The sequence below is a fragment of the Nothobranchius furzeri genome, chromosome 9 (genome assembly GCF_043380555.1).
Source record: "Nothobranchius furzeri strain GRZ-AD chromosome 9, NfurGRZ-RIMD1, whole genome shotgun sequence".
Taxonomy (NCBI): Eukaryota; Metazoa; Chordata; class Actinopteri; order Cyprinodontiformes; family Nothobranchiidae; genus Nothobranchius; species Nothobranchius furzeri.
Window position 1 is genome coordinate 75853740 of NC_091749.1, and position 17887 is coordinate 75871626.

Below are 17887 nucleotides of genomic sequence, written 5' to 3' on the forward strand. Positions count from 1 at the left end.
TGGTACCCAGCCCTAGTGATGCTGTTGGGCGTGTGTGTTACGTTGCCATAGCTACCCGTTGTGTGGAAGCTCCAGCCGCTCTGCTGCTGCTCTACTGAGTGTTTAATAATGAAGTATAATGAAACACTTTGGTTATAATTAAACAGAAAGATGAATAAATGAAGACAGGTGTACATGTTTTAGTCCTGATTTAACTTGATGACGCCTGCAGGAAGCCTGTGTGTGAGTGACTGATGATGCAGACCAGGAAGTGTGATCTTCAGCGCTGTGATGCCTCTGAGAGGCGTGTTGCTATCTTTAGCTTCCATCCTCTCCTCTGCTTCTCTCGCCATCTCTCTGTTGCTAGGACGGTACCCTGCTGGGGCCAAAAAGGTGAAATGCAACACAAAATGGTGGAGTAAGGGAAGTGCTGAGTCCAGCAGCTGCAGAGGCTTGTTTTTATTCTCTTTGGGCCAGGTTGTTTGAAAAGGGTTAGGTTAAACATTACTTAGCTCAAGCCGAGGTGTTCATGGCTGAAAAGTCGGGCTGAGACGGCGCGGATCATCACTGACCGTGAAGTCAGGACTCATGCCGGGTTGTGGAGCAGCTGACTTCATGAGGTTGATCTGACCCTTTTTCTCTGTGTGAAGCAGCAGTTTATGTAAGAAGGTCCAGAGACTTCATTACTGAACCGACCGAAAGACTCGGCTTATCGTCATGGTTACACAAGTCCTCGTCACCACTCAGACTTTTCTGTGGTTGAAGCTAAAGTCCTGTGCAGATGTGGAAAAGTTCTGTTAGAAGACCAACCTCCCTCAGACCTTCTGATCAAACCTGTTTAGATCTCAGCTTTGTGCAGGCCACACCTTCACATGTCTGGCTCTGTTGACCTGATGACCTCTTTTTCTACATCACGGGTTTACTGCTTATGGAGACCACTTGTGCAGCGCAACAGGCTAAAGGCCAAAGGTGATCTTCTCAGTCCTTACACAGACAAATGGGTTGTCCAGTCGTCGCTTTCGGTCTGCAAGCGACGACTGGACAACCCATTTGTCTGTCCCGCCGAGCCGCAGCTTTCCTGCACTTCCTCGTGACGTGCATTTTTGTGCACAGACTCGTTTTTCAGCAATTCAATTCAATTCAAGTTTATTTATAAAGCGCCAAATCACGACAAGAGTCGTCTCAAGGCGCTTCACATAATAAACATTCCAATTCACAGGTCATTAAGCCAATCAGAAATAATGTTTCCTATATAAGGAACCCAGCAAACTGCATCAAGTCACTGACTAGTGTCAGTGACTATACAGCAATCCTCATACTAAGCAAGCATGCAGCGACAGTGGAGAGGAAAACTCCCTTTTAACAGGAAGAAACCTCCAGAGAATCCTGGCTCAGTATAAGCAGCCATCCTCCATCACACACACACACACACACACACACACACACACACACACACACACACACACACACACACACACACACACACACACACACACACACACACACACACACACACACACACACACACACACACACACACACACACACACACACACACACACTAATGTGTCTATAGTTATATTGTGATGTCTTAGTAAATATTCTATTTGGTGAGAGATAAACTTTATTGTATTTATTCTAGTGGATCTATAATTAAACGGATAAACTAGTAGTAGCACATCCAACGTCAAGGAAAGCAAAAAGTTATTATCAGGAGAGGGAGAATGTTTAAGTGGTTAGCAGCAGTGTGCTAGTCGATGGCCCCCTCCATGAGGCCACCACAGCTCAGCAGAACATCGTTGTAGCTTCTTCTGGGGAGAAAAACACTTAGAGAGAAAATAAAGTTAACAGCTGAAATATCAGGAAATAATACAGTTAAAGAGCAGATTGTAGAAGAAAGCAGTAGAGTGTGGAAAGTGGTCAGTGTGTCCTCCAGCAGTCTAAGCCTATAGCAGCATAACTACAGAGATAACTCTGGATAATCTATCCTATTTAGATGGAGGCATGTTGGAGGCAGGGCAAGGTAGAGCCGTCTTTACCGACTGTACACTCCACCTCCCTCTACTCCCCCACTTGTCCAGATTTAAGCTAACATCAGATTTTAACCATAGGCCCTAGGGCTGCTCGATTATGGCAAAAATAATAATCACGATTATGGTGACTGAAATTGAGATCACGATTATTTAGGACGATTTTTCAATTTATGTTGATTTTATTTGTTTTTATTCAGTCATAAAACTGCTCAGGGCACAATCAGGACAAAAATACGAAACAAGATGATCACTAAAATAACTCCTGATTCCCAGGATAAAAAGACCAATATACTTATAGCTCATAGTCTATGACCCAAGGGCTGTAGACCTTGGTTTAACTCTAAGTCTAACCAGTACAGAACCAAATACCAATATCTTGCAAATACTGACAGCAAGAATTATACAGTGGCATTTATAACAAATAAATGCAAATAAATTGATGTTCACAAAATGTTGCATAACATTTATTGAGTCGTGTCAAGGTGCTGTAGCACCATGTCCTCGGAGAGATTAGTTATCAGCGTGAGGAACTTATTTCTACCTTATTTATAAACTATTTATTTACAGGCCCATCAGTTAATGTAATAATTGTCCCGACCACAGCTGCACCCCCCACCCCCCAACCCGGTCTCACAGCAATCAGGGCAAGCTGCACGTGTGTTTAGCACGCCGCACGCGCACATTTAGCTGTTTTTAGCTGCTCAGGAGACCGCAGGTGCGGTGTGTGTGTCACTCACTCTGGTTACTCCAACAAGGAGCCGGCTCCGAGAGCTGTCTTTAGCGACCGACACATCACTACATCATTCCCTTTCCTAATGTCCTGAAGAACGGTCCGGAGAGCAGGCGGAGTGTTTAGCTAACCTGCAGGAAATGTCGACGACAGTTATCCAGAAAGTAGCTAAGGGTTACCAGAGATGTTTCTGAGATGTTCGCTAGGTACTTTTAGGATTAAAAAGTCAAGAAGGGGGTCTGAAAAGCTGCTAGAAATAGCGTCAAAGTCGCCAAGTTGGCAACACTGTGGAGGAGCGCTTCATTTGCAACTCAGGGCAGCGCAAGCGGGAGGAGCAAATAATCGGCTTGTTATGTTTTTTATAATCGTTCAAAACTCAGATCGTAATCGTGATTAAAATTCGATTAATTGAGCAGCCCTAATAGGCCCTATCAAATAAAAATGTTTTAAGCCTATTCTTAAAAGTAGACAAAGTGTCTGCCTCACGGACTAAAGCTGGGAGCTGGTTCCACAGGAGAGGAGCCTGATAACTAAAAGATCTGCCTCCCATCCTAAGTTTAGATATTCTTGGAACCACCAGTAGACCTGCAGTCTGAGAGCGAAGTGCTCGGTTAGGAACGTATGGAACAATCAGATCACTGATGTATGATGGAGCTTGATTATTAAGAGCTTTATATGTGAGAAGAAGGATCTTAAAATCTATTCTGAATTTAACAGCTAGCCAATGTAGGGAAGCTAAGACAGGAGAGATATGATCTCTCTTTTTAATTCTCATCAGAACTCTAGCTGCAGCATTTTGGACAAGCTGAAGACTTTTAACTACATTCTGTGGACTTCCTGAGAGTAATGGATTACAGTAATCCAGTCTTGATGTAATAAATGCATGAACTAGTTTTTCAGCATCACTTCTGGAAAGGATGCTTCCAATCTTAGCAATATTCCGAAGGTGGAAAAAGGAAATCCTACACACCTGTTTAACCTGGGAATTGAAAGACATGTCCTGGTCAAAGATAACACCAAGGTTCCTTACTTTGTTCTCAGAGATTAATGTAATGCCATTAAGGTCAGGTGATTGGCTAAGCAATTTCCTTTTCTGGATTTCTGGTCCAAAGATGAGAACTTCCGTCTTGTCTTGATTTAAAAGCAAAAAGTTTAGAGTCATCCAATTTTTTATGTCCTCAAGACAAGCCTGTAATCTACCCAACCGATTAGGTTCATCAGGGTTAATGGATAAATATAGCTGAGTATCGTCAGAATAACAGTGGAAGTTTATCCCATGCTGTCTAATGATTTTACCAATTGGGAGCATATATATAGTAAAAAGAATTGGTCCAAGCACTGAACCCTGTGGTACTCCGCAAGTAACCCTGGAGTTTGAAGAAGATTTGTCATGTACATTTACAAAATGAAATCTATCAGACAGGTAGGATTTAAACCAGCCTAACGCTGTTCCTTTGATCCCTACAACATGTTCAAGTCTTTCTAAAAGAACATGGTGATCAACTGTGTCAAAGGCAGCACTGAGATCTAACAAGACTAGAACAGACACAAGATTCTTATCTGAGGCCATGAGAATATCATTTGTAACTCTCACTAATGCAGTTTCAGTGCTGTGATACTCTCTAAAACCAGACTGAAATTCCTCTAACAGAGCATTAGTGTTTAAATGCTCACATACTTGGATGGCCACTATTTTCTCCAGGACTTTGGATAAAAATGGAAGGTTAGATATTGGTCTATAATTCATTGGGTCATCTGGATCCAGAGAAGGCTTCTTAAGTGAAGGTTTGATTACAGCAACCTTAAAATCTTGTGGTACATACCCATTCACTAAGGATAGATTGATTATATCTAGAATGGGGGCAGTAACCAAAGGAAATGCATCTTTAAATAATTTGGTTGGGATTGGGTCCAAAATGCAAGTTGAAGGTTTAGATGAAGCTAATATTTTTGATAACTCTGAAAGTTCAACTGGATCAAAACGGTTCAAGCACAGATGAGGTTCTACAGTCACCTCTGATGCTGCCTCACTTACTGAGGAAGAAGAAATCGCATTAGGGAGGATGCTAAAGATTTTGTTTCTAATAGAATTAATTTTACTTGTAAAAAATCCCATGAAGTCATTACTGCTGAGGGCTAAGGGAATAGATGGCTCAGAGCTATGATTCTGTGTAAGTTTAGCAACTGTTCTGAAAAGAAATTTAGGGTTATGCTTATTCTCCTCAATTAATGCTGAAAAATAAGCAGTTCTAGTTTGTCGAAGCTTATGTTTATAAAGCACAAGACTATTTTTCCAGGATAGGTAGGCCTCCTCATGGTGCGTAGAGCGCCATGTTCTCTCCAATTACCTAGAGTTTTGTTTTAAGGCTCGTAAATGAGAATTAAACCAGGGAGCCAACTTCCTATCACTAATTACCTTCTTTTTTAAAGGGGCTACATCATCTAATGCCACACGTAAAGAGGAATTAACATGATGAACTAAGGCATCAATTTGTGAGGGCTAGAAATAAAAATAATTCCCTCTGCTACGTTCCTCTGAGATGCTGAGGACAGTAAAGATGGAACAGTTGATTTAAAAGATGCAACTGAGTTGTCAAATAGAGACAGACTATAATGAAATTTACTTTCATGACTCGAGAACTCAGTTATAAAAAACTCAAAGGTTATCAGAAAGTGGTCCGAGAGGACTGGATTATGTGGAAAGATTGTTATTTCCTCACATTCAATGCCATAAGTCAGCACAAGGTCCAATGTATGATGGCAGGAGTGGGTGGAGCTATGTATTCTTTGAGTAAAACCAATTGAGTCTAAGATGTTACTAAAGGCTACATTGAGGCTATCATTTTCAATGTCCACATGAATGTTAAAATCCCCCTCTACAATGACCTTATCAGTATTTAGCTAGAAGAGAAGAACTCCCAACTCCTCAACTTGACGTGCGTCTTGAACTGAAAGACTCTCCAAGAAGTCCTCTCACCTGATCTGTTGGTGCTGAGATGTTCCACCAGCTCTTCTGCTCCTGGTTCTGGTTTCTGCATCAGACCCTGTGAGGCTCTCATCATGAACACTGATGTGGAAAAGTAAAGAACACACCTCAAGTGTCAAACACGGCTTGACGATGAGGAGCAGTTTATTCACAACTCATGCAATCACAGACTTGGAGCTAACGGTGTGATGTCAGGCAGGTCCTTCTCATGCACCACCTTCTCTATCCTGGAGACCAACAAAAGCCACCAAATATTAATCCTAACCCTAAAGAACAGGTATTCATTGAAACACAAATATGTAACGTCAAACCATAAGATAACACCGGAGAACTCTGTAACTAACACACAAAACCCATTACCCATAAGTCTCTGCGGCCTCCTGAGCAGCCTGCTTAGCTCTGCTACGCCACAAAATGTTGTAAATTAGCATTAGCATCATTTCTACAGCTCTATTACCTCTTCTTTAGCCACTGTTGTGATTGTAAACATTTCACAAGTGCTGCAGTTATTCAGCGGTGCATCTGGCATCACCGTCTCGTAACATTCGAGCAGATGGTCTAACGCATCTTGTTATAACGGGAATCTTATTTTTCGTCTCAGCTTGGGGTCCTGCTGTAGCCATGCTGCTGCACTGGTGCTGAAAGTCGAGCTGTGGGTCAGGCATGGAAAGATGGAGTAAGCTTGCGTCTCAGGAACAAACCAGTGGCTTCTGACATCCAGAAGAGAGGTGAAGCCAGCCGGGTTGAGCCAGATTTGTGTCAGAAGACCTAAGTGGACAGACACGGGCCTCTATGAATGTGCCAAAGTTAAAGAAGGGTTAGAGAATGACTGGATTTGTGAGGATTGTAAAAAAAAACGAGAAGCCAGAAAGAAAACACTGTTGTTGATGATTTTAGCACAAGTGTGCACCTTACCAAATACATTCATGTTATTGATACCCGAGACTGTTTGCATACACAAAATAAAAGCCTTTAATGCATCCTTGGCTGTTTAATATTTTATCAAAGTACTTGGTGTAATTTTGGAACTACGTTAGTTAATGCAGCACACTAACGATGTCATCTAACCTGTGAACGTGGGATCACAGTAGAGAGTCTTGAAAGTTTTCCATCATTACGCTCTGTGCGTGTTTCAACACTGGACAGGCGCCGTGATGTTACTTCCTGTGCAGGCAGCTGCCATTTTCCTTTGGTAGAGGGAGGGATCCTCGGAGTAGCACCACGCAGGGCCAGCTCACCTCTGATGGAAAGCCACCATCTGCTAGTATCTCATCGTTAACCTGTAGAAGGTCATAAAGTCCAGACTCAGCTGTGAGGAGTTGATCTGAGACACGTCCACCCTGCCTGCAGACAGGAATGTAATTACTCCTGAAGGTGACGTGGCGACCAAGTATTTAACTGTGTTATGGCTCTTGTGACAAGGTTGTGCCCCGGCGGTTGAACCTGTGGGTCTGTAGGCAGTAAAGCACCTGCAACGCTGGTGTTTTGGTTTGAAACATTTGGCGTATTCTTTAATACGGATTACTTACTTGGCCACTTGATTAGAGGTTTCAAAGTCTGACACATGACGGGGAGACAACTTCTCAAAATGTTAGAGATGTCACATCCTTATTGGTGAGCCCCAACCAGTTTCACGAGGACGGCCAACAGATGGTCCTCCAGGGTCAGAGATCTACGCTCAACCTCCACACGGTCTTTAACCGTCTGCAGGACCCAGTTAACGAGGGCACCAGTCAGACCAGTGGAAAACATCCTCTGGGCGGCTTCACACTGGAGGAATGCAAAGGAGAACTGTGGAGCCCTGACCAGCGCTCTTAATTCTTCATTCTCAGCTTTCAGTTTGTTGTTGTCCAGGCGCAGGTTGTCACACTCGGTTTGAAGTTGGCTACTTCTGTTAAGGCCATTGTGGTCAGCCTTTGGCACCATAGCTTCTGAAGAATGAAGGAGACAAAGTCAACCGTCACCTCGTCTGGGTGATCATTAAGAATTTAACAGCTGAGGAACTTAGTGATGTTAACAACAAATATACCAACATGGTACCAACCAGACTAAAGCCTTCGTCATCATAAGTTACTACATCTAGAAACACGTTGGGAGGTCACGCCATTGGCCGAGTTTACCCATATTAACATCAGGTTTAGAGAGCGTGCTGATCGGGTTAGGTAAAGGATCTGACCAGCCTCCATTCCACCATCGTTAAAAAAGAGGGAAGTGGGTGTAGATCCATGTTCTGTACATCTGCTGGTGGTTTCATCCCCTTCGTCTTTTTCTTTTCTATCTGAACACAGAAGAGAGCAAACATTTAGTAAAAAAAAGCTGTTTAGGTGGTTAACGACAGTTTTATTAAATCCTCATTTCAACTCAAAATACGCATTCAAACATCCCAACTCTCTAATCTGAGCTGTCTATGTAGCGTGTCTATGTAGCATGTCTACGTAGCATGTCTGCGTAGCATGTCTGCGTAGCATGTCTACGTAGCATGTCTGTGTAGCATGCCTATGTAGCATGTATACGTAGCATGTCTGTGTAACATGTCTGTGTAGCATGCCTATGTAGCATGTCTATGTAGCATGTCTGTGTAGCATGCCTGTGTAGCATGTCTATGTAGCATGCCTATGTAGCATGTCTATGTAGCATGTCTATGTAGCATGTCTATGTAGCATGTCTGTGTAACATGTCTGTGTAGCATGTCTGTTTAGCATGTCTATGTAGCATGCCTATGTAGCATGTCTACGTAGCATGTCTGCGTAGCATGTCTGTGTAGCATGCCTGTGTAGCATGTCTATGTAGCATGCCTATGTAGCATGTCTATGTAGCATGTCTATGTAGCATGTCTATGTAGCATGTCTGTGTAACATGTCTGTGTAGCATGTCTGTTTAGCATGTCTATGTAGCTTACCTATGTAGCATGTATACGTAGCATGTCTGTGTAGCATGTCTATGTAGCATGCCTATGTAGCATGTATACGTAGCATGTCTATGTAGCATGTCTATGTAGCATGTCTGTGTAGCATGTCTGTTTAGCATGTCTATGTAGCATGCCTATATAGCATGTATACGTAGCATGTCTGTGTAGCATGTCTATGTAGCATGCCTATGTAGCATGTATACGTAGCATGTCTGTGTAGCATGTCTGTGTAGCATGTTTGTGTAGCATGCCTATGTAGCATGTATACCTAGCATGTCTATGTAGCATGCCTATGTAGCATGTCTGTGTAGCATGTCTGTGTAGCATGTCTGTGTAGCATGTCTGTGTAGCATGTCTGTGTAGCATGTATACGTAGCATGTCTGTGTAGCATGTCTGTGTAGCATGTTTGTGTAGCATGCCTATGTAGCATGTATACCTAGCATGTCTATGTAGCATGCCTATGTAGCATGTCTGTGTAGCATGTCTGTGTAGCATGTCTGTGTAGCATGTCTATTTAGCATGTCTATGTAGCATGCCTATGTAGCATGCCTATGTAGCATGTCTGTGTAGCATGTCTGTGTAGCATGTCTGTGTCGCATGTCTATGTAGCATGTCTATGTAGCATGTCTATGTAGCATGTCTATGTAGCATGTCTACGTAGCATGTCTGTTTAGCATGTCTATGTAGCATGCCTATGTAGCATGCCTATGTAGCATGTCTATGTAGCATGTCTGTGTAGCATGTCTGTGTAGCATGTCTATGTAGCATGTCTATGTAGCATGTCCTCATATTAACCGATCTAGTTTTGCCTTGTTGTCTTTTCCAGCCGGGGTTGAATAGCTGAAGATGGACGGGACAAAGTCGTCAGAAGCCTCTTCTGCACAAATAAAGAGCATTTTCCTCATTTACATTCATGATAGCACAGTTCATGGTAGCCACAGGTCGGCTAGTGGGCCTAGCTAATAGCGTTCGTTTCTACAGGTTTAGCAACAGTTGAGCTAAAGTTTAACAAGGCTCTTTAAAGCATGAGACATTATCAAAATTAACTATATGGGTTTCAACAACTGAGTTTGTAAAACCTACGGTGCTGATTAGCTTACTGTTAGCGTTGTTGTTAGCCTACTTGATATGAAGTGATCGCTGCAGATTTGAGCATTTTTAACGATTTGCTTGTTCCAGTCACTTCTTCTGATAGCTTGCAACCAAAGACGTCTTGTTCACCTTGAAAGGGGTGCGAGTCGAAGGAATTCTGTAGAACTTGCGCGATTTGTTGTTTTTATCAAAGCGATTGGTACAACCAACAGCACAAGACATGATTGTTGATCCCTTTCTGCAACGATGATGTGACTGATAAGGGGTCTATATCTCCAGACTGAGAAGGTTGGAGTAAAAACATGAACTTTAAATGGTTCTCCATGCCTTTATCTCCTCCCGTCTGGATTACTGTAACACACTCTTCACATGTTCTAACTAAAAGCACTTTACCGCCTTCAGTTGGTCCAGAACTCTGCAGCGAGGCTCCTAACTGGAGCAAACAGAAGAGCACACATCACTCCTGTTCTGACGTCTCTGCACTGGTTACCCGTTAACTTTAGAGTTCATTTAGAGTCCTGACTAGAACTTTCAGGGCTCTACATGGTCAAGCTCCTCCCAGTATTACTGACCTGTTAAAGTCTTATGATCCAACCCGAGCCCTCAGGTCCACCCACCAGAACCTTCTAGAAGATCCAAAGACCAGATATAAAAGTGGAGGTGATCGCTCCTTCCAGACTCTGGAACGATCTTCCTTTATCCGTACGCAGCGTTGACAGTCTGGACACTTTTATTTAAAGCTGCTTTAACTTTTGTGTTTTCTGTTTTTAATTCTCATCTTTTTATGATGATTTTATGATGTTATTTGTTAAATGATAAAGGATCCGCACTCGCATAGCACCTCTCAGAGTAAGGACTCCGAAGCGCTTTACACTACAGCGTATCATTCATCCATTCACACACTGGTGGTGATGAGCTACGATGTAGCCACAGCTGCCCTGGGGCACGCTGACAGAGGCGAGGCTGCCGACCACCACCAGCAGGCAAGGGGGGGTAAAGTGTCTTGCCCAAGGACACAACAGCAGAATTCTCTGTTCGGAGCCGGGATGGAACCTGCAACCTTCCCGTTACTGGACAACCCGCTCTACCTCCTGAGCTGCTGCCCAATGATTGTTCTGTGATAAGTTCTATGTAGATGATCTTCACTTCCACCGTCGTGTTTCTGTTTCATCCTGAATAATGATCATCAGCATATTTGGTGAAAGTGGTTAATCCAACACATGCTAATGATTCTAATCCGCTTTGTGCACACGTCCCTAGAGCTGGTGCTGTTTAGGAACAAAACGTGGTCACACTAAGTGTTGATCTGGTTTGGGCTTCCTTCTGGTCCTTTCTTTGACACCTGCCTAAAACCTTTGCACAGCACTGCATGTGGTAAGGTGCGCGTGGACTAGGAAACAGAAGACTGGTGCTTTTCCACGTTTCTGTGATGGCCGTGCAGCATCCATAGTGATCCAGGGCTGCATTCCTCATTTGTTCCTAGAACGTTCTGTCCATTGTGATCTGAGTTCTCATGACCGACAACATAGACTCCAGTGTTTTCTCTAAGACCACGATGCCGTTCAGCATGAGGAGTCCAGATCAGGATGGTTGATTACATCACAACAAAACCGACGCCTAGCATCTGTGTTTCCAGGCTAATGCTATGATTTTTCCTGTTTTTCCTCTTAGGCGGCTCGAGTTTGGATCCCTGATGCAGAGGATGTGTGGAAGTCTGCAGAGCTCATAAAGGACTACAAAAATGGTGATGCTTCCCTGCAGCTCCTGCTGGAGGATGGAACGGTGAGAACATCCAGACGTTTCCGTGGTTTAGTGGCTTCTGCTGTGTCTCCTAAGAGGTTAAACTCCGACACACAGAGCAGTTTTAAATTCTCCCCTCTAGCAGTCACAGCATGGTTAGGGTCACGGTGGCAGAACCAATCAGCTTATCAGAGCCTTCTCAAAGAGGTTCTGTTGGTCTGGGTCTCCTTGGGTTATTACTGGGCGTATGGAGCTTAAGAAGCCAGATGTGCAGACGCTGCAGGAACCGTAGCTCATCTTAAAACAGTAAAACTCAGACTGGGCGCCTCCTCGGTCTCGGTGAAGTCCTGACGCCACATAGCAGCGGGAAACATCTGGATAAATCTGAAACATGTTGGCTGGCTGACAACACAAAGATGAACGTGTTATTTAGCATCAGCTGTCAGTTATCGGGAACAGTTCAAGTTACCATGGCAACTACCCTTCCCCTTTTCCCTGATATGATATAATCCATCCATCCATCCATCCATCCATCTTCATCCGCTTATCCAGAGCCGGGTCGCGGGGGCAGTAGCCTAAGGCGAGAGCCCCAGACTTCCCTCTCCCCAGCCACTTGGGCCAGCTCCTCCGGGGGAATCCCAAGGCATTCCCTGGCCACGTGAGAGACATAGTCCCTCCACCGTGTCCTGGGTCTACCTTTAGGCCTCCTCCCGGTTGGACGTGCCCGGAAAACCTCACCAGGGAGGCATCCTGACCAGATGCCCGAGCCACCTCAACTGGCACCTCTCAATGTGGAGGAGCAGCGGGTCTACTCCGAGCCCCTCCCAGATGACCGAGCTTCTCACCCTATCTCTAAGGGAGAGCCCAGCCACTCTTCGGAGAAAACTCATTTCGGCCGCTTGTATCCGTGATCTCGTTCTTTCAACGATGGAGGCACAGAACAGGGTCCATTCAGACTCGGTGTCCCCCGCCTCCCCCGGAACATTTTGGAAGTTCTGTCGGAGGTGGGAATTGAAGCTCCTTCTGACAGGAGACTCTGCCAGACGTTCCCAGCAGACCCTCGCGATACGTTTGGGCCTGCCTGGTCTGACCGGCATCCTCCCCCACCATCTGAGCCAACTCACCACCAGGTAGTGGTCAGCTGACAGCTCCGCCCCTCTCTTCACCCGAGTGTCCAAGACATGCGGCCGCAGGTCAGATGAAACAACAACAGAGTCGATCATCGAGCTGCGGCCTAAGGTATCCTGGTGCAAGGAGCACATGTGGACACCTTTATGTCTGAACATGGTGTTCATTATGGACAATCCATGACTGGCACAGAAGTCCAATAACAAAACACTCGAATTCAGATCAGGGGGGGGGCGTTCCTCCCAACCACACCTCTCCAGGTCTCACTGTCGGTGCCCACGTGAGTGTTAAAGTCCCCCAGCAGAACGAGGGAGTCACCGGAAGGAGCACCCTCCAGCACCCCCTCCAAGGTCTCCAAAAAGGGTGGGTAGTCTGAACTGTAGTTTGGTGCATAAGCACAGACCACAGTCAGAACCCGTCCCCCCACCTGTAGGCGGAGGGAGGCTACCCTCTCACTCACCGGGGTGAACCCCAACCTACAGGCACCAAGATGGGGGCAACTAGTATGCCCACCCCTGCTCGGCGCCTCTCAGTGGGAGCAACTCCAGAGTGGTAGAAAGTCCAACCCCTCTCAAGGAAACTGGTTCCAGAGCCAGAGCCATGCGTTGAGGTGAGCCCGACTATATCTAGTCGGAACTTCTCAACCTCACACACCAACTCAGGCTCCTCCCCCACCAGAGAGGTGAGATTCCATGTGCCAAAAGCCAGCTTCTGTAGCCGAGGATCAGACCGCCAAGGCCCCCGCCCTCGACTACCACCCGTCACACACTGCACCCGACCCCTTTGGCCCCTCCCACGAGTGGTGAGCCCATGGGAAAGGATATCATATAATTATATATTTTATATTAAGATTCCTGAATATTGTTGAAGGTTAAATAAATCGTCTGCTCTGTGACACACACACACACACACACGCACACACACACACACACACACCACACACACACACACACACACACCACACACACGCACACACACACACACACACACCACACACACACACACACACACACACACACACACACACACACGCATGCATGCATGCACACACACACACACACACCACACACACCACACACACACACACACACACACACCACACACACACACACGCATGCATGCATGCACACACACACACACACACACACCACACACACACACACGCATGCATGCATGCACACACACGCACACACACGCAGACACACACACACACCACACACACACACACGCATGCATGCATGCACACACACACACACACACACACACACCACACACACACACACGCATGCATGCATGCACACACACACACACACACGCACACCACACACACACACACGCACACACACGCAGACACACACCCTGTCTGAATGCGTTTAGGTACCTGGGAGAACCACAGCATCCAGGTCTGAGTTAGAGGGAAGCGTCTGAGGAGTGGAGAATAAAGAGTGTTTAATAAAAATGGAGCTGCTGGACTAAGCAGCCATTTTAGAGGCTGGGGAGGCAGAAAAAGAAATGTCCCTCCCTCCTTATTGTATTGTGTGGTGATACACCTGTGATGTACCTGAGGATGCCACTAGGATGTGGACGTGATTACTGACTGTCACCCTCCTGACGGAGTCTTGATGCTGCTTTATTGATGTTTTCCTTCTCTCAGAACCTCGAGCTCAAGCTGGACCCCAAAACTAACAACCTGCCTTACCTGCGAAATCCTGACATCCTGGTAGGAGAGAATGACCTCACAGCTCTCAGCTACCTCCATGAGCCGGCCGTGCTCCACAACCTCAAAGTCCGCTTCACTGACTCAAAGCTCATCTACACCTACTGCGGTAGCAGGCTTCCTGATAACTCTTATCCATCGCTGTTGATGTAAACACAGGTAATGAACATGTTTCTGTCTCAGGAATCGTTCTTGTGGCCATCAACCCGTACGAGTCTCTGCCCATCTACGGCTCAGACATCATCAATGCCTACAGCGGCCAGAACATGGGAGACATGGACCCGCACATCTTCGCCGTGGCAGAGGAGGCTTACAAGCAGATGGCCCGGTGCGTTTGTGTGTGCACGTTCCCAACACTGGTTACTAAAGCATGGCGTCCACGTCAAACACATGGTGAAGTCCTCACATTGGAACGGGTCTAAAGTTTATATTTTCATTTAAAAATAAGAAGATATTTCAAAATAAAAGATGCTATTACTGTTCCAACTAGGATCTCCTAGCTCACCCGTCTAATAACAGCACCTCTTGCTGGAAACCGGAAGTGACGTCGCTCAACGAAAATGTTCCCGACTGCTCAGACAAAACAATACTTTAAGCAGCAGCATGACGCTCCAGATTCTGAAAACAAATGAACATTTATCTCAAGTACTGAAGGTGTGCAGCCGTATAGTTCGGACCCAGCAGCGAGAGTTGGTGGGAACAGCCTAAACAGGGATCATTAATTTAAATGGAGAAAGACGAGCTGCTGAAGCGTGGGAACTTAAATGCACACACACACACTTGGAAACGCTAACTGGTAAGAGCTTTTTTATTTAGATATATTTCAACAGACATTTGTCCCCTGACATATTACATTAAACACGTTTCTACAAAAATAAGTTTGGTTCTCTAATTTATGAGTTTCTAAGGTAATTAAATCCTATTTGCAGCTATTTTCCGACTCCCCACTACACCGCTATGTTGGCTTCCTGTTTACCAAATGCGAGCACGGCATTGGTCTAAAACGATCAAGTGAGAGCCGCTTTTCTACTGATGCTCAAAAGAAAGTAGTCCCACATTCAAACAGCGATGGGGATAAGAAGTGGGTCTACTTTAGGTAGGAAGAAAGTTCACTTTTGAAATCTGTACAAATTTACTATTTTACTGAAACAAACAGCTAATCGCCACAAGAGGTGGGAACGAGAAGATACGAAAACGACGCGTGGAGGCCACGTTTAGCACTGTAGTGTAACCTCTCTGCCGCCATATTGGATGGGTCTCTCACTCTCCAAAACCTAAACGGAGTTGACGCTGAGTGAGCAACTAAGCCTGTTTTTGTGCGGTCTACGGTTCAAACAGCCGGCGTGCTGTTAAAAACAGATTATATGGGATTACTGTTGACCTTTCTAGCCCAATGAATGCACTGGGGGGGGGCGACTGGTGACCCATCCAACATGGTGGCCTGCAGTTACACCAGCGCCGATAAAAAGCCCCAGCCCATGTTTCCTCTACGTTTATATGATCTGATCTCTGTGCTTCTCCTATTCTCTTTCTGTTGTGGGAATCGATGAACACGGCGTCCAGAAAACAGGAGTTTGTACAACCCCAACACACACACACACACACACACATTAACGATCAGTAGTTGAATCAGTGTTACCTCAGCAACTAAAAATAACCTGACTCAAGCACGTCTACCTCTGTTTTCCTTGAGGGACGTAACTCACGTGACTCCAAACCCGCACATGTTTTAGGGAAGCCTGCCCCCTTCCCTGGATTTAGTGTTTTTAAACACCTGCTAGTTACTTGAAACCCTGGAAGGATAGCCAAAGTAACCTTTAGACCTTAGATGATGCTTTTCTACCACCTTAAAGAACATTAAAGATGCACATGTCTGAGCAGAACCTCCCTGAACCGTCTACAGGTGGTTCAGAACGCCTGTGCTCGGCTTCTGACCAAGTCCTCCAAACACACCCACATCACCCCGCTTCTCCTCCAGCTTCACTGGCTGCCAGTCACCTTCAGGGTTCATTTCAAGATCCTGGTTAAGTGATTGCGTATTTTGTGTGTATTTTGCATATCCGTATTGTTTCCTCCCTTTGATGAAGGATCTACTCTAGAGATATTGCTGGCTACCATGCTGTCAGCCTTTCTCGTGATGTACAACCAAACTTTTGAGCGTTTGTGCCGCTTAGGCGCCATGTTTCCAGCTGAGTAAATGCGTAAGCTACACAACGTGTGTTGACAGCATTTGCGCTGACTGGAATTGATACGAGAATCGTCTGAAAAAGCGGCAAACGATTCCTCGGAATTGAAACGGGGGGAGCGGTTCTCAACAAAACCTGGTTTTAGATTCCCACCCATACCAGCAAGGCTCTTACATGGCCTAATCCCTTTGTCTTCTTTTCTAATCCGAACCAGTTATTTGCCATGAAAGAATGTTTGTTTTTGTTTGTTTGTTTGTCCCCTAGAGACGAGAGGAACCAGTCGATTATTGTGAGCGGGGAGTCGGGAGCAGGAAAAACCGTATCAGCCAAATACGCCATGAGATACTTTGCTACAGTCAGTGGTTCTGCTAGCGATGCTAACATAGAGGAGAAGGTTCTAGCATCCAACCCCATCATGGAGGTGAGGTGACCCCTTCCTTCAGTGTTGAGGAGTAACAGAATGCACGTACCGCCATTGCATATTTAGAATACTAATTAAGAGTAACTGTATTCCGTTACACTTACTATTTCTAAACATGGTATTTAGAATACAGTTACTTTTGTAATACCATTGGAATACTTGTGTTTTCCTAGCCTGGTAAGCCATCCTATTTAGGTGAATATACAGTCAGTTCACCATCCACTGATGGCTCTCACGGCAGGATGTCTTTCAAACTATCTCCGCGTGCTATTGGATAACAAACAGCGTGGCATACTCAGCCCTGTGAATGTCACTATTTATGTCAAACTTCAATCTCACCTACCAGATTAACTTCAACAGAACAAATACTTCTGAAAACTACTGAAGAAGATTTAATGTTCAAAACTTACTTTTAAAAAAGTGCAAAGCCTTTCGAGTAGTTTTTATGTTGTGTTCTGATTCATTCTTCCAACAATGCAACACAAAAGTCCTCAAAATCCATCAAGATGAAGTTATTTAAGTAAAACTCAAGCTAATTGTGATTAAAACACAAAATTATGAAGTGAAACATGTAACAACAGAAGTAACATTTATTCCTGCTTTCCTGATTCATTTCATCACTTTTCACTCATTCATTTTCTCATACAAGTTAAGTGTTGCCTCGGTGAGGATAACCGAAGGTAAAATGATGTGTTGCGGCGTTTTTTTTTGTCGATATTAATAAATCAGGTTTAGGTTTTTTCTTTCTCTCTGTCTCTGGTTGAGCGACGCGCTAACCAGCGGGTCTGGGGTTATTACAGGTCACGCAGGGTGAGAGAGGAGCTAACCAACCTCGGGCGTTATTACTGAAACAAACAGCTACTGATGGAAAGGTGTTCAAACTAAACCCCCCGTAATGCTCTCATGGACCACTAGGGGTACGTGGACCTCTGGGGCTATGGCTATGGCTTTTGGTTCCAAGTGCTC

At 45.0% G+C, this 17887-nt stretch overlaps 1 protein-coding gene across 5 annotated transcripts in view; it reads left to right on the top strand.

Moving 5' to 3' along the window:
• The window catches only part of myo5aa (myosin VAa), an 80074-nt gene that overhangs the window by 15039 nt on the left and 47148 nt on the right, over positions 1-17887 (top strand). For all 5 annotated transcript variants that reach the window (XM_070555199.1, XM_070555198.1, XM_070555200.1 and 2 more), the window contains exons 2-5: positions 11401-11511; positions 14252-14423; positions 14498-14642; positions 16765-16921. In XM_070555199.1, the coding sequence (XP_070411300.1) occupies positions 11401-11511; positions 14252-14423; positions 14498-14642; positions 16765-16921 (585 nt within the window). The remainder of the gene's footprint in view (positions 1-11400; positions 11512-14251; positions 14424-14497; positions 14643-16764; positions 16922-17887) is intronic.